Raw genomic sequence first — 27,461 nt, forward strand, 5'->3', positions numbered from 1 at the left:
GGTGTAGGCTGACCATGGCAAAGGTAGCATTTGTTGTGATGCATCTAGGGCAAGTCAACGAGCGAGTTGGGAGAAATCTACTAGATTGGATATAATTTTGGAGGAATTTGGCGATGTGATGCTAAAAGAACTTCCTAAAGGATCACTGCTGCGGAGGCATGTCGACCATAGAATTGAGTTGATTCCAAGCAGCATGCCACCAGTGAAGGCGCCATACCAAATGAACGATGAACAGCTGAAGGAGTTGAAGAGGCAACTCAATGAGCTAGTTGAGAATCACCATATGGGGCTTCAGTCTTGTTTGTGACCAAGAAAGATGAAAGTTCCAAATTATGTTTTGACTATAGAGCTCTCAACAAAATCATAATCAAGAACAAGTATCCAATGCCACTATTGGATGACTTGATGGATCAGCTAGCTGGGACTAAGTATTTAATCCATATCGATCTAAGATTTGGATACCACCAGATAAGAGATAAGGATTGCAAACAAAGATGGTGAGAAAACTTTTAGAACTAGGAATGGGAGCTATGATTGGTTAGTCATGTCTTTTGGACTTAGCAATGCTCTGGCCACGTTCTGTACCATGATGAACGACATTTTCAAGGAGTACCTATATTATTGTCATTGTTTACATTGATGATATCTTGGTTTTCAATAAAATGATGGAGGAACATTAAGAACATCTATGGAAGGTGCTTACCAAACTTTGAGAGCACAAGCTGTTGCTCTTGAATTATTCAAAAAAATGCAATAGATTTTATACATAGAATACCATTTGCTCACCCAAAGATGGAATTGTGATGTTTGTAGGCAATGAGGCTACCGCATGCCTGCCTATGCAGCCAACTATCATGTGTCGTTGCTCGGATTTCAACCATAGGAAGCGAAGTCCACAAGATGGCCTAGGTGTAAAACATTTTCACAAAGTACAATGGAATAGTGCCATTGTGTGGCTTTTTTAATTGCACCCTCTTGAAAGGTTATTTTTCTTTCTCACGCATAGCGCAATTGGTGCAATTTTTGATGGGCAATGAAATTTTTTATAGAAGGCAATTTTTGAATCAAAACCGACATTGGCATTGAATCAAATGCCTTCTATCTCCTTGTTGGAGATAATTGTTTTTATCTAGTCCCACTTCCATCCTTTAGGGTCATGGTAGGGACTAGCTAAGGTGGTTACATGTACCTTTGCTCTCCTGGTTGTTTGCAAGGTTGCATTAGTCACGTCCATTAAACATTTTATGGCACCTTTGGAATGCATGCTTTGATCTTGTGCCTCATAAGCACTTTGTGTGGAAGGTTGTGAAGATGATGCCATTGCAAAAGTAAAAGTTACTTAAAACCTAATAACAAGGTCATGAAAGAACATGAGCCATGGGTATATTTCAAAGTTAAAATTTAAAAAAAATATTACAACTTAAAAATCATTTGGTAACAACCCCATAACATAACAATCTAAGTGGCATGACCAATCACTCTTCAGTTTTGGACATCCCTTAGTTGCATATAGCTCTGGTGCTAACCAAGGAAATCAGTTTTCGGGTGCAGAAGTTGGATCTTGCTTGTACTTATTCTCTCTCCAATGTAAACTGTTTTCCCAATCAATAATTTCCACCCACACGGATTTACAATCCCTCATAAATTCCAGCAGATAGTTGTAGGCATTTAGATTTGTGTGTGTGAAACCTCACTCATGCACTACTCTCAATGCACTCACATTAGTGGCAATGATTCATACTTGCATCTTATACTTTAGTATGAATGCCAAGATCTTAGAAAAACATTTAATAAATGTGTTCAGCATTGTCAACGGTCTTCAATTTGTAAGCTCATCCTTATTCCTCCTTTAGTATCAGCTTTACCATTCTTGTGTCTATCCTAGATTCAAGAGATCCACTTTCAATTGATTCATCCCACATTTGTAAGAGGTATGGTCTAATTGTGTCCCAAAACACTTAATAAAACTCTTTTGACGACCCATCTTCGCCAAGTGTTTTACCCTTAGCCATATTATTTACAGCTCCTTTCGGTTCTCCCAATGTAAGATCCTTGTCAAAAAAGACAGCATCAAAATTGGGCACAACTCTAGGATGTACGAAACTGCATTGCCCTTGCTAGTAGTTTTTCTGTCATCCTGACCTTAGGCTCCCCAAAAAGTTGTTGGGAATGTGATATAACCACCTAGAGGATTTCAATATTATCTGTGACCCATCTGTTTTGAACAATTAGCTGATTCAAGCTCTCCAGTGCATGTTTTTTCCTGAGAGTTTTGAACATATCATCATAAGCCTTGTCACCCTTTCTTGCCTTGAACATATCATTGTTAGCCTTATCACCCTTGAACACACCATTGTCCTCGTCACCCTTTCTTGCCCACCACTAGCTCTTGTAAATCTAATATTGTTGTGCTGCTAATTGTTCCTGGCTTCTCAAATTTTCCTTAAAAACTCTTATTTTTTGTTTCCCCCTATTAGGAGCAATCAAAGGCTAAAGCCTTAAAATATTCGTCCAGAACTTGTCCCCTTTTGAGTCTAGCCTTACGAGAAAATTGTCCTATTACGGTTCTCACCAATTTCTCAGTGTAATTAGCAGTTCCACCAAAGGCATCCTTCCAAATCTTCTTTATTTTAGATTGCACATAGGGCACCTGGAAAAACAGGGGATTGGATTTGAACGACAATTTGACCTTCTTACACGTTCCTCTATCCAATCTCATGAGAATTAGATTATGATCAAAGAAAGGGAGGGACATCAAAGAGCTGTAGTTGTCTTTTAGAAATTCATCACTAATCTCTTAGGACATGTAAATGCTATCAATTCTACCTCACCAATGAGTTTCCTCAATCTGATTATTGCACCAAGTGTGATGTGTTCTCTATGACATCAATCAATTCTATTGTTACCTTGAGGCATTGCCATGCAATGAGTTCACTCCCTCTTAGGTAATTCCCAAGTCCCTGCCATCTATCACTCTTGCATTCTAACCATATTAAAGTCTCCCATGATAATTGTTGTGTCTTTGAAAGGACATGCATCCCATAACAATGTCGTGTCTATCACTAAATTAAGGGAATAGATGGAGAAGCTCTCACAGGAAATCTTGCCATGCATAAAGTCCACACCTTTTCCATTTGTACCTAAGGCTGCAATAGATCTACCAATGAAACTTTCTAAGTGAGTTACTACTCCAAGAGCTGCCGTCACAAGAGGTAGACATATTATGGAGGTTGACTCTTTGGGAGAGACTTGAGTTTACACATGAACAAAGTCAAGATATTTGTTTTCTAAAAGTGGATTGTGATAAAGCCCATGACAAAATGGAATGGTGATTTATCCCAAGTTCTCTTCACGATATGGGTTTTGGTGTTAAATTCTGAAGTTTTGTTCCAGTCCTATTGAAACAAGCAATGGCCAAGGTTGAGGTCAATGGAAAAACTTCTCCTCCTTTCTCCTTGAAGGTCCAGAAGGCAGGGCTTCCCCCTCTCTCCCCTACACTTTGCTATTTGTGCTGCAGATGCCTTAGGTTGGCTGACACAAGACAGAGTGGACAAGAAATTGATTAAGGAATTGAAGAGGGGGGGGATTTGTCAATCAACAATTTGCCGATGACACCAACCTAACTTCTCAAAATGGCCACTTGTCAATGGATAATACATTGGTCTAAGTGCTTGGATACCTTTTGCACAGCTGTTGCAGGCTCCAAGATTAATCATAGTAAGGCAAGGGTTCATGGAACCAAAAAACCTCCCTCTTGATGTTGTGCTAGATAGAGGTTGCAAGTTGACAAAAGAGGAGACCTTTGAGTTATTGGACATACCTATGGGTTTCAAGTGCACCAACAGGGATAGGTGGGATTGGGAGGTTTCAAAAGATCGATAAGAGGGTAGCTAAGTGCCAAGGTCTCTAGCCCTTGGTAGCCAAAAGAAAATTTGTTCTTAATCATTTCTCTACCCCTCACTAATCTACTTTATCTCATGCAAGCATCCTGGACAAAGGAGAGAGGCCAAAGTTCAATGAACATTTTGTACAATGGCAAAGGCCTTGGAGTAGTGAACATATAAACATCCTCTCCTAAGTTCGTGGGGAATTGGTTGCTTACGGCTTTCCAAAAGACAAATTCAACTTTAGGTTAAAGAAACTTAGCTAGGGTTAAACCCCTTAGATGCAGGCAGGCATTGGAAACATTTTCAAAAAGCCTTTGCCATGTTTGGCAAAGAACCATATATTCAAAGGGATTGGAACTATGGAAAGCAATGTGGAAAGCTTGGGAGATACTAAGATCACACATCCTCTAGAAAGGCTTCTCCAAGAAAATGTGGACTTTCTCATGCACTGACTCAATTTATTTCTGTCATTTGGGAAAATGCACCTTTGAAGGATGCTATATGGTAGGACTTATGGGACATACAAAACCATAGATCGATTGAGGATAAAGAATTGCAGAGTATAAACAAGTTGAACCGTTTTGATCTCATGCTAATTCACGAAAGGAGCCTCTGGGATAGCGAGACATTAGCCTGGATGGGCACGGATAGGCAACAACACCATCCCTCAGGAGTTCAGATGGGTTAAGAAGAGAAAATCTCCTATTCCCGTTTGTGAGGAATACTTAGAGGAAATAGTGGACCATCTAAATATGAGATGGCATAAAAGGACTCCCACAGAGTTTGGTTGGCCTGATTTGATAGAATTTGGACAAGACCAATACCGAAAAAACATTCTTGTCTTTTATGGTTAATACTACCCAAAATAGTGTGGATAACAAGCATGGCCCGGTCTATTAAGTAGGGGGTGTTGGAAAGGTCACCTGCCCACCTGTAAGCCAACAAATGAGGAGAGCATGGGGGAGGGAGACCTAGGGCAAGACATGCCTAGAGGGAAACTGCTGGAGAGGGGGTTGCCACATGGGCAACACCTCACAACAAAGAAAATAGAGATAAAGGGGCTGCAACATGGGCAACAAACAAGCTGCCACCATGAGGGTAGCATATTCATGGACTTACTTGGCCAAGAGTGGAGCCTCTGGTTGAGTAATCCTATACAAGGTAGACAAATGGTTGGAGAAGTTAGGTCACAATAGTTATGGGCAGGTTCGGGGTTGTTTGGAGCTCCAGACAGAGGTGGATAGAGGTGAACAGGTACATTTGCAGTACAGCAATAAGGCAAGGGCTATGGCCAGGGTTGTGGCCTGCATCAGACTCTAGAAGTAGGCCATACAAAGGCACAACCATGGTGCTACAAATTGGGCAAGATGGAGCCTATAGGAAGGCCCGCAATAGGATGCATATGGCTTGGGCCAGTGACGCAGTGCCACATGGCCAGGTAGGTACAAATGGATCAGCAAGGAGAGCCCTTGTAGGGCTGGTTGAGCTGAGCCAACCAGGTCGATTGGCTAGCCAACATAGCATACCAGCCAATCGACCCATTTAGGGCTGGCTGGTCAGTTGGTTCAAGGGGTCCTTGTGCCCTGTATAAAGGCGCCCTTTGGGGCTCCATAACACATATTCTGGAGCAGCAAGTAGGATCAGCACAGACCAGCATCCTTGGAGCCTATTTCTAGAGGACCAAGAAGAGTTGGAAGGCTATAGACCTAGCTCAGCAAGGTGCTGCCCACATAGGCTGATTCACAAGCAGTAAGGTAGAGAAGACCATTTTGGATAGAGGGTCCCCACAAGCTCGAGGTGGAGCATGCACGCTCAAGTCTAGAAATATCTAGCAGATAGTAAAAGTACCTTGTGGTAAGATCAAAGGACCACGCTCTGGTGGGACTACTTTGGATATATCTCTCTTTTGTATTGTGTCCATAGCTTTGGATGGAAATATATATTCTTTTTGGTAGCTTCTATATTTGGTTGGATAATTGTCTATTGATGAGTCTACACATCTATGTGATGCACATAAGTTAAAGAAGTTTGTGATTCCACTTGCACGCGCGTGCACACACACACACCATGTGAGCTTCTGGGCTATTCTATCAATCTTCCACTGTGCATACCCTCTATTGGTCAATTTCTAACAGGGGGATGGGAAATGCAGAAGATGCCTTAGGTCATAGGATAGAATACCCCATCTATTCATGAATTGCCCTCGGTCACACTGAATGTGTGGGAAATAGTCAGAACCCACATTTGCACTGTTCCTTTTAATTATGCATATATTTGATTTTGGATATGCCTAGCAAGTTAAAAGAGAACTAAAATTGTATCAAGAGCCATGCATTGTGGAATAGTTGATCACAAAGGAATGCTAATTTGTTCCACGGCGAGTTTTGGATGTAGGTCAACTTACTTTGACGTAGTGGTTGCACACAAGCTCAAAGTGAAAAGATAGAACACTACGACCAACTCGTTCATCAGGCACATGATTGTCTCAAGAAAGATGTGGTATTAGCTAAAAGACATGTGAAACTGGCTGCCCTCATATGGAATTTACTTGATGATATTGTTGATCTGCTGCCTGAGATGCTTGAGTGACCCAGCCGACTGCTTAGCAGAGAGAGGATACACAGGTTGTGCTTAAATAGAAATGTTCTCACTTTTCACTGCTGAAAGGATACCAACGTAGGTTGCAACTCAGGATGTGTCAATTTTACGAGCAAAAACCTATGAGCAAGTTTATCCAAGCGTGTTTTTCAAGAGATTTAAAAAATTGTATTTCTTTAGGAAACATGGTTTTTACACTTATTTTCACTAGAACTGGATTCCTTTGTCATAAAAATATACAGACTAGTCAATCATTCATTTTTACATAACATAAATTTTTTAATTCATAGACATCTCTTTATATCTTGTTATTACCTTAAAAAAGTGTTAAAAATAATTCATTTAAGAAACATCTCTCATAATCACTCTCAATGTAATAATATTATACATATATAATTACTTAAACACATTTAGATCAACATGACAAGAGCTTTCAAGTGTTTTTATAGCATAAATAACAAGATATTATGGATATGTTCCTAAAGAAGTTTAAATTACTATAAATAAGTATTAACTTGGACTTATATATCACTCTCATAAAATACATGTAATATTTAATACTATATATGCAATATTTTTAAAAATATAACCCCATATATGTGCTCAAATGGGATTTTTTGATTAATTTGAGTCGATGAATGACTATATTTGAGCATTGGATGTGAAAGTAATGTCACTTTTTTAAAAGTGTTGTCCAAGATAGTTTCGCTAGCCAAACTACCTTGGAAGACCTACTTCAAAGGGGTTTCGCTGGCGAAACTACCTTGATGAGTTGCTTCAATGAGATTTCTTTGGAGAAATCCTTTCATGAAGATAAGTTGAGAGAGTATTTTCAATCTCACTCCCTATTAAGTAAAAGTTGTAAGAAGAGTCATAAGGTAATTTTCATAGAGAAGTCTACTTTACATGTGGGTTTATGTTACCATTCCCAAAGATTTGTGCATAAAATAGACATTCCTATAATACTTTGCATATTTCTAAGTGAAACTATGTTTTCTTCCGATCCATTTTTGCCATATTTTTACATGGTCGGAAGCTTTTTTTCCCCTTCGCTCGGACGCTTGGAAGATTTCCCTCGAAAAATGGTCATCCCTTGCAGCTCAATGTTCTATGTGTGGTGCTTAAGTGATCTTTCAAAGCACGGTGGAACTTATCCCTTTACTTCTTAATCTCTTCAACTTCCTTTGCTTCACGTCCAAGAAAACTGAGGATTTAAAAATGATAGAAAATAAAAATTAGCAATTTTCGATTCAACAAGTCAATATCATCAATGTTCACTTCAAGAAATCGATGTACATGATGATGCAATGAAGTTCATACCCATAGGACAATCACATTGATAGATGCCTCTAAGACTATTCATGCTTGTTAGTACACTGCCAACAACTATATTAAGAAACTAACATCCTTGAAAGACAAAAGGCCACACACATTCAAGAATATAGGTGATGAAACCCAAAAAAGTATTCCAACATATTAGAACAAACACAAAGAACATGCGTGTCAATTAAAATTCACATTGTAGGAAAAAACTTCAAGGTGGTATGAAACACCTTCAGGTAGAGGCCCTTTAATTATGAGAGATTCTCTTGTTAAAAAGTTTGTTATGTTTTACACTCATTTCTCTTTGTAAGAAAATTGCATATACCTCCTTTTCCCCATTCTGGACTTTGATGTTCCAACGGTCTTAGCGAGGTTTCATGGAAACTATCAAGGTTTTATCCTCGAATTTAGCACCACCAACCTTTCCTCGCAACCCCACGGGCAACTCTACTACCCGCCTTTGATCACCCACCTCAATCAACAGGGCCGATCCTCCTCTCCACTGCAAAATCCACATAGCCTCTTTCAAAACAGTTGTAAAAGAATAGTTCTCTACATTGCTACGCTAGAGATTCAATTGTTATTGGGTCTCAAAAGATGCAAAAAACATGAAGCCAAAGTTGCATTGACGATATAGAAAGACTATAATAGAAATCTTCCATTTAAAAAATGTTTGCATTTGATAAGAGGAGCATTATAACCCTTTACAAAAATTGAGAAAAAAAATAAAAAAATTTGCATGTCTAGGCATGGAATTCCCAACTATAGAGAATTAACAACTGATACAGATTAGAGGAGATCAAGAACCTTTGGAGTTCAATTTACACTAGCCTATCTCCATAGATTCACTAAGAGTCACTTGCATGCTCGCACTTGTCATCAAAAAATACAAATTACATCCTTGAAATCAAAAGCAAATACAATATGCACACGGGACTAGTACAAGAAGTATGGAAAACATTGTCCTGATTAGAAAATGTCACACTGGGAGGGCAGGTCTAGTTGTGACACTATGCAAAGTCATTGCTGTTCCAAGGCCTATGGCCCATATGCTGTTCCAAGGCCTATGGCCCATTGTGGAAGATCCTCACAACCTGCAAAGACAAAAGGATCGACATTGATCTTGCCAGCTTCCTCTCTCTTGAAGATGTTTTGTTTCATTCCAACAATATTCAGGTCTGATAGTTGTACCAAAAGGGGTAGAAGATATGTGATTGATTTGTTGACTCCTTCAAAGGATTTACAATTATTTTTGAATGCCCTCATCCCATCTGGCCTCAATATGCGTAACTGGTTAGAAAAAAGGCAGAACTGCCGGATTGACACCCTCAAAGCATGGGGGAGGTGGATCAAAGTGTAGCAAGGCACATCGATGAAACCCTCCTTTGAGATCTGTAGATAGTGCCTTCTGTAAAAACCGAGCTTCATAGGAGGCTTGCTAGGTGTTAACTAGGTCATTTACATGCGTAGCTATACAAGATCCTACAGAATGACCCGGTTTGCCTCATGATAATTGAGCAAATCAGAGGGGGTCTCAAGATCATACTGAAAACGTGGCAAACCATCTTCATGTCCAAGCTTCCTATATCTCTGATCTCCCTCGACAGCATATGTGTGTGTGTGTGTGTGAGAGAGAGAGAGAGAGAGAGACAGAGAGAGAGAGAGAGAGAGAGAGAGAGAGAATTGTTTGTGAAGACTATAATGATTGTGTGTGTGTGTGAGAGAGAGGTGATGTGTGTGTGTGTGTGAAATCCGTGAGAGAGAGTGAGATTCCGTGCTAGCCCTCATGCTCCCACGCTACAGCTTCTTATTTCTCCCTCAATTTGACACCCTCGAGGTTCTTTTTGACGTCCGTTTTCTGTCCGTACGGTCTATCAAAAAATTCTTTAAAAAAAATTTCGTACTGTCAAAAATCCGTACGATTTTGTCCGTACAGTCAGAAAAATCCGTACAGTTTTTTCCGTACAGTCGAGGAAGTCCGTACAGTTTTCTTGTTAGGAAAATTTTTTTTTAAACTGTCAAAAATCCGTACGATTTTGTTCGTACAGTCAGAAAATTCCGTATAGTTTTGTACGTACAGTCCGCACAGTTTTGTCCGTACAGTCGGGAAAGTCCGTACAGTTTACCTGTTTAAAATAATAATAATCGTATTGTCAAAAATCCGTACGATTTTGTCCGTACAGCCAAGGAAAAACCGTACAGTTTTGTACTTAATGTGCTTTCCTCCTTGTAAAGCGTTGCTGCTTCCAAGTTTTTTCCTTAACTTGAATGGCGGATTATTCCTATGAGAAAACCTTTCACAAAGACAAGTCGGTTTCCAACAAGAAACAAAAACAGGTGATGGATTCATATGATTCCCTTCATGACTGTGCTGAGGCTCAGCTTGTTTATGAGGTTATGCATGAAGGGTTTGAAGAAACCCGTAAAGGTTGGAAAGATCCACTTTCCACCACTGGCATTATGGTGGAAGTGGATGATATATTTGATCCAGAAGGAGTATGCAAAGCATGCCATTATAATTTTCTTCCCAGGACGGATGCCTGCTGCTGCAGATGTTGGGAATTGGTTGACTCGAACCCTGGGTGGTTCTTATGTCAAAAAAGTTCATTATGCAGTGAGGGGCTTTTTTGAGATCATCATGGCTGATGAGGAGCACCGTCAGGTTTTGCTGGAGCACTCTCCTCTTTTCTATGGCTAGCAAATGCTCCATGTTCTGCCCTGGTCTCCCACCCGGGATTATCAGGCATTGATTCGGCATCGTTGCCCTGTTTGGGTAGAAGTTGTGGATTTTCCTCAATGCTTGTCTTCTCTTCTACCTAAAATTGCAACTTCCCTTAGTAAGGTGGTATGTCCCCCGTGACCCAATGGAAATTCGAATCGCTTCTGCATTTTGTGGGATACAGATCATCCCACTCCAGCTTCATACTCAATTACTGTGAATAATGTTTCCATGGGGAGTGCCTTTTACAAGCTCAAGTGGGGGCTGTTTGCAGGTGCTTGCTTTGAATGCAAGCAATTTGGGACATGGCTTCACAATGCCCTTCCCGAGCTCCACGGATGCTAGTGCAAGCTGAAATGGTTCAGCCTTTGAATAAAAATGCAAATGCCTCTTCTGTGGTAAAAAACAAAGGGGTCAAACAGTTTTTCTCTGTTCAAGACAAAGGCAAAGCCCTGGCTGTCTCACATGGTAATGCTTCTTTTCCTGTGCCTTTGTCCTCTCCACCTCAGGGAAAGGGGAAAATTTTTTTGACTGATGGATGGCAAACTCCTCGCAAAGTGATCTCCCCTAGTAGACCTTTGCCTTCTCGGACTTGGAGTGGTGCCTTTTACAAGCTCAAGTGGGGGCTGTTTGCAGGTGCTTGCTTTGAATGCAAGCAATTTGGGCACATGGCTTAACAATGCCCTTTCCGAGATCCACGAATGCCAGTGCAAGCTGAAATGGTTCAGCCTTTGAATAAGAATGCAATTCTGTGGTAAAAAACAAAGGGGTCAAATTTTTCTCTGTTCAAGACAAAGGCAAAGCCCCGGCTGTCTCACATGGTAATGCTTCTTTTCCTGTGCCTTTGTCCTCTCCACCTCAGGGGAAGGGGGAAAAATTTTTGACTGATGGATGGCAAACTCCTCGCAAAGTGATCTCCCCCAGACGACCTTTGCCTTCTCGGACTTGGAGTGGTGCATCCTCTCATGGGAAAACACCTGCTGAAAACTCTGATGTTGGCTTGACTTGGGCTGTTGTGACTACAAATCGGACCTTGTTTCCTGAAGAAGAAGTTGCTGCACTTTTGTCCTCTCCTCAGGCTGATGCTTCATCCCAGGGCAGAGGCCCAGACATTGAGGTGGAAATGCAGACGTAGACAGCCCGTTAGTTGCTGTACATACCTGTCCCATAACTGTAAATATGCTTGATCATCTGAAGTGAGTTACTCTCAATGTACAGGGAATGTGTGATGGTCGCAAATGCAAACTGGTCTGGATGTATATCAGGCAATTGCAGCCTGATATAATTGCTTTGCAAGAGCATAATCAGCATATGTATGCTGGTCAAATAGGCCATTTTGCTGGTTATGATATCTTCTATGCTGGAGAGCACTCCTTTTCTGGTGTGGCTTTTTTGGTAAAGCACGACCTTCAACCTATTGTGGCTCTCAATGATTGCCATGGTAGATGGATTATTGTTCAGTGCCTTGTTCAAGGGGAAATTTTTGAATTTGCATCGGTTTATGCCCCCCAGTCTTCTCGTGATAGAGCTTTGATCTGGGCTGCCATGCATACTTATCCATGGCGACAACATGCCTTCATTTGTAGTGACTTTAATAATGCCCCTCAATTGGGTGACAACACCTCAGGCCACACTCATATGTTGGCTTCTGAAACACAGGCATGGTTTGATTTTTTGCTTCAGTTGCACCTGGTTGATCTCTGGAAGGAATTACAGCCCATGCTTCCGGGTTATACCTTTCAGCATAATGCTCAACCTTCTTATCGGGCATGCTTGGACAGATGGTATCAGATTGATCCACAACATTGTGATGCCTGTACTTGTCAAATTTGGGTTGATCATGCTTTCACACATTTGGATCATGCTCCTCTTTGGTTGAGGCTTTCCTTACATGAATTTCCCACTGACAGATTGCCTTGCCAAAGGCTTTTGCTGATTAATAATAGTTATCTGGAGCATGCTGACTTTAAAGCCTTGGTCTCTGATGTTATTCAGCTTCTCTCTCGTCAGATACGCATTGGTTTGGATTATGCCTGGCAGGCTTTTGTTGCTCGGATGCAAGCAGTTATTCGAGATTATGGCAGATCCTATATGCAAGCCACAAGGGAGACTGTAGCACATGCCAAATTTACATGTTAGAGTTTGACTGAGCTTGCTCATCTTCGCCCTTTGTCTTCAGAGAAAAGCATGCTCTTATGTCAGGCTCAATTCTCTCTTTAATCTAATGATCGCAGAAAGAATTTTCTTGCATTCTGGGATCTTCTTAAATTCACCTTGCTGCAAATGGTAAATACAACATGGCAAAATCAGCAGATGCCTTTGTCATGGAAAAAGGGTCTTCTCAAGCTGATTCCAAAAAAGCAGCTATGTGATTCACTGGGTGATTGGAGGCCAATCACACTCATGCTAGTCATTTACAAGATCATTGCCAAAATGGTGGTTGATCTGATTAAAGGTTATTTGCATGATGGGTTGCATCCCTCCCAATATGGCTTTGTTCCACGTCGCCATATCACAGATAACATTGCCAATGCTTATATTGGGATTGAATATGCCAAATACACGCAGCAGGATATTCTACTCTTGCAGGTAGATATTGCAAAAGCCTTTGACACAGTTCAATGGGATTTCATCTCGCAAACTATGCGAGCTTTGGGATTTGGACAAAAAATGCAGCAGGTTATTTACTGGCTTTACAGAGATAGCAATGCGGTTTGCATTATCTCTGGGGATATCTCTGATGAGTGGACTCTTCGTTGTTCGGTCCGCCAAGGATGCCCTCTCAGTGCTTTACTGTATGCCATTGCTACTCATCCTATGATGCAATATATCGATCATCTTGTGGCTATAGGATCACTTCATGGCTTGGAATTGGATGCTAATCGCAGCATGGTTGCTCAAGCTTATGCTGATGATTCTTTCTTTACCCCAAAGAATACGCCCCATGATCTTGGTGCCTTGATGCAGGCCCTCTCTATTTATGGTTTGGCAGCTGGTCTTCATGTTAATTTTCAGAAGTCTAAGCTGCTCCCTTTGCATTCCAAAGATTGGCATAGTCTATTATGGCCCGGGGATATCATTCCACCCACTCAGTTTGTTCGTCATCTTGGTTACCCTTTGGGGTGGGAACTCACTTGCTGACAACAAACTGATTGGGTTTTGGCTAAGCTTCGAAAAAAGCTTGAGTATTGGAAACTGGCAACCTGGCCTTTGCACGTTCGTCTTCGAATAGTGCAGTCCATCCTTGTGGCATATATTCAATTTTACTTGCCATTGATCATGTTCACTAAGGCAGACCTTACATCTTTCATGTCTATCTTTATGGAACTCTTCTGGCGATCCAAACATGGCAGAAAAAGTCTCAGGTTGCTTTCGATGCATCACATTTGTTCTCCCAAGATGCATGGTGGATTGAACATCACAAATATTCATGTGCATATTCTTGCCCACAGGGGGAAAATGTTGCTGCAATTTCTGCAAGGTGATCAGCCTTGGGCTCTTATGATTAGGACTCTAGTCACTCATATCAGTATTTCTGCGTTTGGTCATTGGCAACTCGATCACTGGGATTTCTTTTTTGGCTGCACTGATGGCACTTTGCCTCGATGTCCTTTTGTCTCCCGCTTACTTCTTGACTGGAAGCATGTTTTTTCTCATCTGGAATGGAATGGACGGCAATCTTTGCTTGGGAATTCTTTGAGAGCTGAAAGCGTTCACTGGTCAAAAGTCTTTCAGCCTCCCTTGGCTTTACAGGAACCTCGACATTCCTACTTTGTCTCGTTTAAAGGCATCACCTCGGTTGCTGATGTTATAGATGATGCTGGTACTGTGCTCCCCTTTTCTCAGCAGCCACTACATATGGATTGGGCTCTCATTATCGTCCTTTGTGGCGACAAATTACTTCTATGCTTTCGCCCTTTGTTCCAATTCCTCCTTTGGAACTCCACGACCAACTGGAAGATTGGACTTTGACTTCTCCAGGGTCCTCTTCTCGTCCTTTGAGGCCATCTCAGATTACTGTACCTGCATTGTATAAAATCCTTTTGCCTCAACCTTGGGTTTCAGAGAGAGGTGATTCTGTTTGGCGAATGCATCGCCCAGCCAAGTGGTGGAGGAAAAGATTACAGCAACTTTGGGCCTATAAAGTACCGCTTCGGCAACAGGTTTTCTTTTGGCAAGTTCTTTTGGGAGTGTTTCCATCTGGACAGCTATTAGCTCATCGACACATTGCTCCTGCACTACTTTGCCATAGATGTTCTGCTTCTCTGGAGACTGTGCCTCACTTGTTTTGGCATTGTCCGTGCTCTCGTGAGTTTTTTTATCTGCTTCGACAGCACCTGCGAGCGAGATTCCCATCTGTTCCGTTTGGGAAGTTCTTCTGGCTATTTGGGTTTCATCCATCCAGATCGGAGTTTCATCTTTTCTTCGTTTGGGTTCGCTACTGGGCACTATGGACTTTATGGACGTATAGGAATTGTAAAGTCTTTGGTGATCCTACTTTCTCTCTGTTTGGCTTTTTTAGGCGTTCTCTGCAGCAGTCTTTCTTTGATTGCTTGCAGACCCGCTGCATAGATCATGAGGTCTTTTTGGCATACACTGAAATTTTCAGTTGATGTAATTGTAGCACCTTTTTTTGAGGTTGCTACTCATATAATATAATCAATCAAAGATTTTACCCCAAAAAAAAAAATGTGTGTGTGTGAGAGAGAGAGAGAGAGATGTGTGGTAGGTGTGTGTGAAGCGTGAGAGAGAGAGAGAGAGGGCGAGATTGAGAGAGAGGCATTAGCCCCTACTTGCTGTATGGTACATCCAGCACCCTTCTGTCCACCTCTTGCTCGCCGTACAAACCCGCCAAAGTCCAACCTCGACCCCCTTCCTGCCCGTACAGTCATTACGAAACCGTACGGCTGTACGGACTGCTGTTGCTGACGCTGCTGGGACCTGCACGTTGTGGGAGGCACTTCTTCTCGTTCGAATTCACATCCTGCTTGCTCTTGCTATCAAATTCTCTCTCCTTTCTCTTTGTATGCTGTTTTTGTGTTTGTTCTCAAAACTTCAATCTTTCTACTTGATTACCTTTTCTCTTTCCCTCGCCAGAACTTCTCTTTTTTCTCTGATTTCTAGTTCATCTTGGACTTTTTTCTGGTTTTTTCTCTTTTCCTTCTCCAGAACTTGTCTTTTCTTCTCTCTAAATCCCTAAATATCTCTTTCCTCTTCTTCTCCTTGCAAATACACTACTTTCTTCTTCTTTGTGGGCTGTTTTTCGAGACTGTTTTTCCTCTTTTATCACTTTACAGGTACCCCCTTTTTTAGGTTCCATCTTCTTCAGAAGACATGGCTGAATACTCTTATGAAAAAACTTTTCAAAAGGATCGATCGGCTCAATGCAAAAAGAAAAAGCAGGCTGAGGGTCAACATGACCCCGTGCATGATTCTGTTGAAGCACAACTGGTGTATGATGTCATGCACAAAGGATTTGCAGACACAAGGAAAGAGTGGAAAGACTCTGTTCCATCGGTTGGTCTCATGGTTGAAGTGGATGAAATTGTGGATCCAGTTAAAGAATATGCCAAGAATGTAGTCATTTTATTTTTCCCAAGTCAGATGCCACCTGTTGCAGAGGTAGGCAACTGATTGACCCGAACACTGGCTGGCTCATTTGTTCGTAAGGATGCAGTCAAAGTCTTTTTTGAGGTCATTATGGTAGATGAGGTTCACAAGCAAATGCTTTTGGAACATTCGCCGCTCTTTTTTGGGCAGCAAATGGTGCACGTTTTGCCATGGTCCCCCACAAGGGATTATCAGGCTCTGATTCGACATCGATGTCCGGTCTGGGTTGAAGTTGTAGACTTCCCGCAGTGCATGGCTTCACTCTTGCCTAAAATTGCAGCAAGTTTAGGCAAAGTGGTTTGCCCACCATGGCCTAACGGCAACTCTAATCAATTTTGCATTCTCTGGGATACTGATAATCCCACACCGGAGTCTTATTCAGTCACGGTGAACAATGTTAACATGGGAAGTGCATTTTATAAATTGAAATGGAGATTGTTTGCAGGGGCTTGTTTTGAATGTAAAAAATTTGGGCACATGGCTTCGCAGTGTCCAATGAGTCAGCATAAAATGCCTCCTGCTACTTTGCTTGCTCAGATGCCCAATAAGGATGCTCCTGCCTCTATTGGGAATAAAAATAAAGGTAATAGATGTAGGATCCCGTAGGATAGAATAGATGCATCTTGCAAGAGGTGTGAGAGCACAATGAAAGAAAGATGGTAGATCTCTATTATGATTATGAGTGAGAGGACTCTCTCTTATAGAAAGGGAGAGAAGGTAATACCTTCCCTACATAGTGGCAATCAGCCCCTACATCAGTGGGAATCAATCCCTACATCAGTGGGATTGCCTTTGTCTTACGTCATCACTTAGGTCACAAACTAGACACATCATAGCACTTGATGTGCCTTTACAACACACACAAACACATATGTGACTCCCCTAGATGCACACATGCACCATAGAGCAAGCCCTTGATCATACTTACCCCAACAAACCCCCCTCAAGGGGTTGCCTCTTGCAATGTCAAGGATACATCTAGTCTCATAGTTTCTCATGCCATCTCATGGTGGTCAAGGATTAATCTATGGCTAGGCTCTCATGCTAGCAAGGGTTCCCAAGGGTGTGAGGTTCACAGAAATGGGATAGTCAAAACACATATCACATGGCCTACATCATATGGTGACCAGAGGTGATTTACATAACATATTCTTTTTGGAGTAGTACTCCAAGCAGAGAACCTCAAAATTTGACCAAGTGATGATAAACAAAAAAGACGAAGTGCCTAAAAAATAGTCTTCATTTTCTTCATTTGCTGATGGAGTTCTTCCTTCAGCCAGATTTGCTTTGTTGTTGAAGTAGTCCTTCATAAGAAATGCTTGATTCTCTTTGTTGTTCTTCATGGAATAACACATTCCCTTTTCCAATTGTAGGCAAAGGAACAAGATATATTTGAAGCACTTCCCTTCATCAATGTGATGAAAGTATGAGCCACTTAATCCCAAAGCTATGATAGCAAGAGCCTTCTTGTCTTTGATCAACTAATTAGCTTTTTCTTTTGTAGACTTCTTTCCATTCACAACATTCCATATCTTCCTTTTCATAAGCATAAACTCAGCTTTTGTTTGCCAAGTATGGAAACTAGTTCCATTAAACTTATCAGAAAAGGTCTTAGCTTCCATGGCAAGGTCTTACCCGAGGGCAGTGTCTAGTGCCTTACAAGTGAAAATATGAGCAATAAAAAATATTCCTTCAAAGTACAAGCATTTAGTGTAGCAAAGGCTTGCAACCAAATTCCATACTACAAAACATAATGGAAATGATGCTTCCACTTGCATGCTTCATAGAGGTGGCTAAATGAAAGTATTCCAAGCAAATCCAGGTGTAGCAACTTAAAGCAAAGCTGTATCCATAGTTGTATTGAAGCTATTCAACACTTTAAAACATAAAAAATGCTTAAGTAGCATCTAATGTAGCATCAAACTCACAACCTTGTCAAAACTGTCCAAAACAGAGACCAGAACTTGGAGGGTGCAATTCTCACAGCTCATAGCTCTATTCAAGGGGATTTTTATGCAGGAAGAAAGGCCTTATACCTGAGAAGGGCTACCAGCAAGGAGGGGCGCAATGTTGCGCCAGGTCGCCATAGCCAGGCTTGAGAAGACAGACTGGTTTTTCATAGTTTTCTCCTCCATCTCTTGTCCAAATGAGCTCAGATTTCAGCAGCAGCTTGCCCTCAGTGTCGTCCAGCACGGGCTCAGAGAAATTTGCAGATAGGTAAGTACAGAGGCGGCATTGCGCGAAATTTTGTCAGAGAGTGTGAGTGTTGGCATTGCGCGTACAATCGAAATTTCTCTGATTGCTTGCAGCTCGAAGTTCGCCCATACGTGAGGAGTTTGCAGCTCAAAGGGTTTGGGCAATGGTCGTTTGCAGGCAGAGAACAGAGCTCTCAAAGATTTGGGGAAGGATATGTATGATCAGCCCCTGGGGGAGGAGGTGCAACAATAAAATCCGTGATACGAGTGTTGGAATGGTCACCTCCCCATCTGTAAGCCCCCATATCAGGAGAGCATGGGGGGGGTGGACCTAGGGATGTATAGACTGCCACATGGGTAGAGAAGGGGGCTGCCACATGGGCTGCACATGAGCTGTCATGTGGACAGCACAAGAAACGCATCAGAAGGCCTTGTGCACGAGAGATGGCGGGGGCATGTAGCCCTGGATCTGGCCTGGCAAGACAGAACTTCAGAGCAGGTGTACGGGCTAGAACAGGCCCCGAATAGAGGCACACAGGTGGTGCTGACATCAGCAAGTGTACGAAGCAGGGTACAAGGCTGTGCAGACCTGGGACAGGTGGCGCTGACATCAGCAAGTGTACGGAGCAGGGTACAAGGCTGGATGAGGCCTGGTGGAGCAGCAAAGGAGGCTGCTATGAGGTAGGGACCTGCCTTTATATAGGCTGGGCCCTTGCCTTGATTGGAGGGCCAAGGCCCTAGAAGTGAGCCCAAAAGGCCCAGTTTGTGAGCCCTAAAAGGGCTGGACCAGCCACAGACTGGTCGGCCAGAATGGGGTAGGCTGGTCGATTTTTGCCAGCCCCCTTGCGGACCTATAAAAGGAGGCCTCCAGGCCCTCATTTCATATCTTCTGGAGCAGAAAAAGACCAGCAGTCAGAAGGAGCAGGAGACCTACTCTTGGAGCCTATTCCCGGAGGACCAGGAGAGAAGGAAGAGCTGCAGACTGAGCTTGGAGGGCTGCCTACCTAGGTTGACACTCAGGGCAGCAAGGTTGAGAAGAACACTCTAGACAGAGAGTCTACATATGCTCAAGGTGGAGCACGCGACAGAGAGTCTACATATGCTCAAGGTGGAGCACGCGGGCTCAGAGATCTAGAAGTGCTTGACATCTAGTAGGATAACCTTTTGCTATTGTATCCTGTCCTATTTTTTGGACGGACGGAAATATAAAGTGTTGCCTCTATATTTGTCTCTGAGCATTGTCTATTAAGTGGCTTGCACATCTATGCACATTAAGTTAAGAAGTTTGTGATTCCACATCCCACACCACACTGTGTGAGCTCCTGAGCAATACTATCAGTCTTCCACTGTGTGTACCCTTTGTTGGGTAATTTCTAACAATGAGATGTGAATGCAAGGGATCCCATGATGTAATCGACAACGCTAGAGCCCCCACCATGTGGGAAGCACGTGAGACCACCTAAAGTTTTATCACGACCATTAGATGTCACCCGTCATCCGAAACACGCAACATACTTGCTTCCTCAAGATCAATGTCTGGCAGTAGAATGGAATCGTCCCTGAAGTCGAGGAGTGGTGCCTGACGGGCGCCTATCGTAGCGTTGAAGTCCCCAACCAAGAGGACTTCCTCACGGCTCGAGAAGTCAACAATGGCCTAATAAAGAGCTGCTTATGGTGATGTCTCAGCCTCCTCTCGGATATCTCAAGCAAAGTGGGAGGTCTCGGGAGGGAAGTAGCATACTGCAACGAACAAATCCCGGCTGTCCATGTGTCACATCCAGATCCAAAGAAATCTGGAGTGTGTATTTCTCTGATCTACTGGGATGGTTCCCAAAAGGGTGGACCTGTAAAGAACTGCTACTCCTCCTGACCTCGCACTCCCCCTGTGTCCCTCATCTCATCTCTGTAAGAAGACTCCCATGTATACTCGCTGATACTGATAGTGGGCGCTCTGGACTCTGATGTGTCTCTGTATAAAAGACTATGTCATGACCTGTATAGGATTCCGAGAAGTTCCCTGGTTCTAACCATAAGGTACCATTGCAGTTCTAAATGGTACAGAATAGGGTCTCGGAGGTCTGAGTCTCATAGACCCCGCCTCCCTAAGTGGGGGAGGAGGTGGGTGCCCAACGGGAGAGAGAAAGAAAGATATATAAACATCCGCGAAAGGCCTCACGGGCCTATGGGACAAAGCGCAGAAAACGCCACAAGGGAAAAAAACCCATACAAGCCACAAGGGGCTGGAGCAAAGGGCACACTAAGGCCCTCGCTGAGTACTATGCTGAAACAAAGAGCTTGATAGCTCAAGCAAAAACAAATACAAAACATGTCGTACCATATCATATCATGTCATGCCATATCATGTACTATTTGAACGTAGGAAGAGAGCTGGAATTAGGACTAGACCTCAGAATCCGAAACCCGTGTTGGAATGGTCACATCCCCATCTATAAGCCCCCATATGAGGAGAGCATGGGGGAGGTAGACCTGGAGAGATTGGGGCTGTCACATGGGCAGCTGTTGAAGCAAAGGACAGGCGTACAGCTTGCAACAGGGCCCTGTGAAGGGGGCGCTGACATCAGCAGGGTACGGCCCCATTGTACGGGGCTGTACGGAGGCTTATCAGATCTGTACGGCGCTGGAGAAGAGCCTGCCAGAGGCGCAACAGGGTGGGGGTGACCAGCAGCCTGGTCGGCCAGTCATAGGGCTGTTAGGGCTGGTTCCAGCCAGCCTACCATGCCTAGAAAATGGCAGGGCAGAAGGGGGCTGGACCCTGAATACATAGGTGGGCATCTGCCCTTGAAAGGGGGGCCAAAGCCCTAGTATTGTGGGCCAAGGGCCCTTGTAATGAGAGCCCTTTAAAGGTGGTTTTCCAGCAGACTGGTCGGCCTGTTTGGGTCGGCCAGAATGATGCTGCTGGTCGGTTTTTGTGGAGCAGGCCTTGAGCCTATGTAAAGAGGCCATTAGGCCTCATTCATTTATCACTTGCAGCAGCCCTTAGGACAGCAGACAGGAGCAGCAAAGGGGGAGCCTTAGGCCTACATGCAGGAGGACAAGGTGACTTAGGAGAACCTGTAGACTGAGCTAGAGTGGCAGCCCACCTAGGCTGGCTTCCGGACAGCAAGGTGGAAGGGATCTAGACAGAGAGTCTACATATTGTTGAAAATGGGGAGAGGGTGAGAGACACTCAATCACATGATTGGAGACAAGAGCTGAGGCACAAACTGATGTTGATAGATTGTGTAATCATAGCAAGTACATAGCCTCATTTATAGGCTGGGCAAGCCTTATCTTCCCACACAGACACCTCATAAATGAGGTCACGCACAAGAGAATCTAGATCCTATAATCTAGGGGAGGAATCACACCTACCACATGAGGTGGCACAAGTGGCCTCAAGACTCTTCACACTCACACAATTGTAGGACACTCCTAGGACTCTAGGACCACACACACACACTAGGACTCCGATTCCAACAAACCCCCCTTCGGAGCTAGGGTGAGAAACTATGACAACATCCAGACTGTGCATCCCAGGCAATCTCAGAGGCTAACAGCTGAGCATAATTCAGAGGTTGAACCAAGCACTCTCATGGCTTAGGTGTCAACGTGATCAGAGACTCAAATCTGAGCATGGATGCATGACCAACTCATAGGTCTAGGGAGTACACCAACATCCTGGAACTCGGCCAGGCCTGATAAAGGAAAGACATAACAACCCCCCTGTCTCCTAACTGAAATAAGTGGAGCCTTTTATAGACCAAGGCACACAAAATGACAAATTATTACATCATTTTAGGGGGACTACCCAGGGCAGAGTACCTAACACACATGACTCTAGAAAGCCCACTCTTCATCTATCACCTCATGGAGGGATAGACCAGAAACAGCAGCAGTGCAGGCTTGTTCCTCAGGTCCAGAAGGTGTAGCTTCATCGTCTTCGTCCTCGCTCTGTTCCGCAACTAGATTGGCATGTTCTTTGGCTTGTACCTTTGCCATCTTCTTGAAGCAACGATCCTCTGGATGGCCAAGCTTCTGACAGTAATTGCATTTAAGAGGTTTTCCTTTCTTCTTGGGCTTATTCTTGAGAAAGAATGCTTTGCCAGACTCAAAGGAAGATTCTGCTTTCTCTATAAGCCTACGGTCCTCATCAATGAGATGAGCTACCATATCCTTAAAGCTCATACTGCGGCTGACTCTTAGGACAGCTAGGATCTCATTGTACTTGGAAATGTCTTCAATACTTGAGAGAAGTACAGCAACTTGATCATCATCTTCAACAATGGCTCGGATGGCAAATAATTGTTGGAGAATTGACCCAAGATTGCTCAAGTGTTCATTGAGGGTTTCAGTTTCTTTCATCTTGAGCTTGAAGAGTTTTTGTTTGAGAAAGACTTTGGAATTATTGATCTTATTTCCAAACAAATTCTCTAATTTTTCCCAAACGTCATTTGCAGTCTTATCAAAATCCACATGGTGGATAAGGTTGTCAGCTAAAGCTAGGCCAATGATAGCCATTGCTTTATCATTTTGGTTCTCCCACCAACTGATTCTAGCATCATCACTTTGGGGTTTTGGCTCCTTGCCATTGGTGATATTCCATATGCCTTCTCGCATAAGAAGAAGCCGGAGTTTCATCTGCCAAGTTGGGAAATTGCTCCCTGAGAATTTCTCGATGAATGAGGAGTTTTTTATGACATCCATTGGTGGGAAGTCTTAGCTGTTATTACAGCCAGTGTCTAAATCCCTTACAATGTTTACTCAAATTTTGCAAAAAAAGCCCCAAATTTTACATAGTAGAAGCTTCAATTATGCCAAAGGAAGACACGGGACAGAAAAGCCCTAAATTTTAGCGTTAGGGTTGCTCCAAAAATTAGGGTTTGCAGAAAATTGGGGCTTTTCAAAATTTCCTAGAGCATAGTGTTCTAGCAATACTAGGGAAGCTTCAGATCATAAAAGCCCCAACAAATTCACCCAAAATGAGGCAAAATTCTTGAAAATTGCAATTTAGGATTTTGGGCTCAGAAATGGGCTAGAACAAGTTGCTCTTCAGGTCGTCATGGAGCAGAAATGCTGGGCTTCAAGGTCGGTCTGAATCCCCTCCAAATGTGGTGGCGATTTTGGAGCTGGAATCCCAAGAATGGTGGCTCATTTCACATGTAGGTCGTCTGTCGCTGGTATATGTGAGACGCCGCCAACATCATCGCAACGACACCTTCGCAGGAGCTGTCGCAGGTCAGGGGCGGAAGGAGGAGAGCGAGGAGCGGCAACAGCAATGGGCAGAATTCTAGGCCGAGATGCGTGAGCAGACTGCGAGAGAGGCGTGAGCAGATTGCGAGGGAGGCGTGAGCAGATTGCGAGGGAGGAGAGAGGTAGCAAGCAGAGGAGTTAGCGGAGGAGATAGCAGGCAAGAGGTAACATCAGCACGGATAAGAGAGGTAGCAGACAGTGGAGATAGCAATTCAATGAATGACGTAGATGACCAGCCGTGAGCTCTGACAACAAGTGGTGCAAATCCGCTTCAACAATGGCCGATGAGCTTCACCAACTCGTGAAACATCTTAACAGCTCCCAATAGCCAGTCACAGTAGCAAAAACAGAAAGTCTTTGTTGGCAAAGGTAGAGCTACTCAATCGGAGAGGAATGCCATCAGGCAGGAGCTTTAAGGTGGCTCTGATACCAACTGTTGAAAATGGGGAGAGGGTGAGAGACACTCAATCACATGATTGGAGACAAGAGCTGAGGCACGAACTGATGTTGATAGATTGTGTAATCATAGCAAGTACATAGCCTCATTTATAGGCTGGGCAAGCCTTATCTTCCCACACATACACCTCATAGATGAGGTCACACACAAGAGAATCTAGATCCTATAATCTAGGGGAGGAATCACACCTACCACATGAGGTGGCACAAGTGGCCTCAAGACTCTTCACACTCACACAACTGTAGGACCCTCCTAGGACTCTAGGACCACACACACACACTAGGACTCCGATTCCAACACATGCTCGAGGTAGAGCACGCGGGCTCAGAGATCTAGAAGAACTTGACATCTAGTAGAAGAACCTTTTGGTATTGTATCCTGTCCTACTTTGTGGACGGACGGAAATATAAAGTGTTGCTTCTATATTTGTCTCTGAGCATTGTCTATTTATTGGCTTGCTCATCTATGCACATAAGTTTAAGAAGTTCGTGATTCCACACCCCACACATCACAGTGTGAGCTCCTCGGCAATACTATCAGTCTTTTGTTGTGCGTACCCTTTGTTGGGTCATTTCTAACAACCCGGCACTGTGGTGTCTCGTCTATGAGTGGATATGCATCTGTCTAGCCTTCTCATGCTATGGTGGCGGAGGGGGACGTGGTCTCCTCGATCTCTGAACCTGCTGAGCTATGTTCAGAGTAACCCCTTGTCTCAAGCGATCTCCTCTGAGGAAAGCTGTGATAGGTCGGACCTCAATCGAGTGTGCTCTGGTCCCTCTCCGTGTCACACGCAGCCTCTACAATCCTCTCTCGGCAATCCATAATGCTTGCATATCAGCTAGCTCCTCCTCCTCCACCCCACTATGTCCTGGAGCTGACTCAAATGCATAGAAATATGTGACATGCCGCTATGTCTGGTCAGCCTCTGTATCATGTGGTCTGGTCCCCTCCTATTGCTCCCTGATCTGTCGTAGCAGGGTCTCCTATGTCGGCATATCTCAAGTAGATAAAGACCAATGCAGACCTGGTCATGGAAGTGGATCAGTCGCGATAATGGGCCGAACCCACTTTCATCTTGATAGAGACAGTGGTATCGCCTCCCGATCTCATAGTAGGCTGGGCACGCGCAAAGAAAGTGCTCCTCTTTCTCAATCCTCAATTGATGGGATGAAACCCGCATCTGCCCAATGGCAATCCTCAGTGCATGTGAGACTCCTCGATCCTCTAGATATTGGTCTGATGATGAATGCCTACTCCGAGACTCTCAGGTAATAGTCACGGTAATATTGGGTCTTGGTGGGGAACTCCTGATCTCCCCCCCAAGCCCGAGATATGTGGAGCTTAAGGATGTCTAACCATATGATACGGTTAATCTCATCGCGTAGGATCAACTCAAGGGGTGCATCCATACTCTATTGAAAGGGAGGGAGTCTGTCCATCCGAATCCCGTGTCTGGCGAACCATGCGGATATACGCGCATACCATGTGTCCGCCCCGCTCTCAACTAGTCTGGATGACTCCAAAGCCAGGCACGAGATTCAGATGGACAGACTCAGCTAGTCTCAGGCGATCTCCTCTGAGGAAAGCTGTGATAGGTCGGACCTCAATCGAGTGTGCTCTGGTCCCTCTCCGTGTCACGTGTAGCCTCTACAATCCTCTCTCGGCAATCCATACTGCTCGCATATCACCTAGCTCCTCCTCCTCCACCCCACTGTGTCCTAGAGCTAACTCAAATGCATAGAAATCTGTGACATGCCGCTGTGTCTGGTCAGCCTCTGTATCCTGTGATCTGGTCCCCTCTTGTTGCTCCCTGACCTGTTGTAGCAGGGTCTCCTATGTCGGCACATCTCAAGTAGATAAAGCCCAATGCAGACCTGGTCATGGAAGTGGATCAGTCGCGATAGTGGGCCGTCCTGATAGAGACAGTGATATCGCCCCCCGATCTTATAGCAGGATGGGCACGCACAGAGAAAGTGCTCCTCTTTCTCAATCTTGGTCATCATCCAGGGAGATCTTGGTTCCTTCAATGTTGCTCTCGCGCTCATGAGAATCTTTCTATCCATGGCTGTCCGGAACTTCAGCACTAGTGGCTTAGTAAGTGACTCACATTTTCCCACCCTCCAAGCTGTCTCGCAAGTGAGATTGACCCCCAATTTGGTAAACAATATGTTGGCATCTCCCATTGGAGTGTCTCCCATTGCTAGGCCCCTCACCAAGACATTTATCGCTTTGTTGGTCCTCTTTTTCTCCTCAAGTGCCTCTGAGATGAACTCTTTCTTTGGGGCTGTTGTGCCCTTTTTTACCACATCTTTCCATTCCATCATCTTGGCTTCCCCATTGCTGATTTGTTGTTTAAGCTCAGCATGTGTGCCTTGCATTGTTTCCTGCATGGCTGCAATCTCCTTCCTAAGAGTGGTATTTTCTGTTTTCAGCTCTTTCATTGCTTTGCAATTCCTCTCTGGAAACACTTTCATGTCCTTTATTTGCTGCACTTCAACTTCAAGAGCATGCATCCTATCCTGGAGCTTGTTCTTTTCACATATCCATTCAGCTTTTTCTTTCTCCCATTCCTCCTTTTTGCCTTTTTCTTTTCTCCATTCCTCTTGCATTTTACCCCTATGTTTTTTCACTTCAGTAGGTGTCTTGTCTACATGTGCTTTCTCCACAAGGAGGGCCACATTTGTAGATTCCAAAATGTCAATTTTTTCTATCAATGCAAGACATATCTTTTGAAGGCTGTTGAGAACATTAGATGCAGTGTTTGGAGTTGTCCCTGCCGTGTCGGCTGTCATGGCATTGTCAAGTGCTTGTTTCCCCTATTGGATTCGTCATTTTGAGCTATACTTTGCCCATCAAGACAAGACCGAGCAAGAGAAGCTTGCTCTTACTTAGCCAAAATTGTCAAAACCAATTCTGTAAAAGGGAAAGGCAAAGCATCCAAGCAGGAGGGTGAGGCTTCTATCTCCTCATCCCAAGACTCTACGATGAACATAGAACCAAGAGTAAATGCTATCCATTTAGCCAACACTGGTGTATGGATGTGTGAACTGAATAGAGAGTAGGCATATTCATTATAGAGTATGGACAGAGAATAAATATTTTTCTCCTCTGTGTAGAGCGTCTGATAAGATAAATAGGGCTGAAATAGAAGAGTTGGAAAAAGAGATTGAAGGTCTATAGTTTCTATAGACTAAGTAGCTCTCCATCGCAAAATCATCCATAGCCAAGGTCCACCTAGTTCAATGAAAACATTTGGGTGAGAGAATCGTTTTAATACTGACCAATTTGTTGAGAATGTGTTTAAGCTTATTGAGCAGGTTATTGTAAAGAGATTTCAGCAGCTAAGTATTCATAAGAGGATTCTGAGCGTGAAGAGATACTGAAGAGGCACTGCAGTGGTACTTCTGCATTTTGAATATTCA

At 43.6% G+C, this 27,461-nt stretch overlaps 1 protein-coding gene across 1 annotated transcript in view; it reads right to left on the bottom strand.

Annotated features, from left to right (window-relative positions):
- Window positions 1–8,055: 8,055 nt before the first annotated feature.
- LOC147900494 (P-loop containing nucleoside triphosphate hydrolases superfamily protein) overlaps window positions 8,056–27,461 on the bottom strand; it is a 52,593-nt gene continuing 33,187 nt past the window's right edge. The window contains exon 7 of the mRNA XM_087377042.1: window positions 8,056–8,310. Coding sequence (XP_087233168.1) covers window positions 8,173–8,310 — 138 coding nt within the window. The 3' untranslated portion in view covers window positions 8,056–8,172. The remainder of the gene's footprint in view (window positions 8,311–27,461) is intronic.

This window comes from Dipteris shenzhenensis, chromosome 7, assembly GCF_047967505.1.
Source record: "Dipteris shenzhenensis isolate YYH24624 ecotype China chromosome 7, Dip_SZ_1.0, whole genome shotgun sequence".
Taxonomy (NCBI): domain Eukaryota; kingdom Viridiplantae; phylum Streptophyta; class Polypodiopsida; order Gleicheniales; family Dipteridaceae; genus Dipteris; species Dipteris shenzhenensis.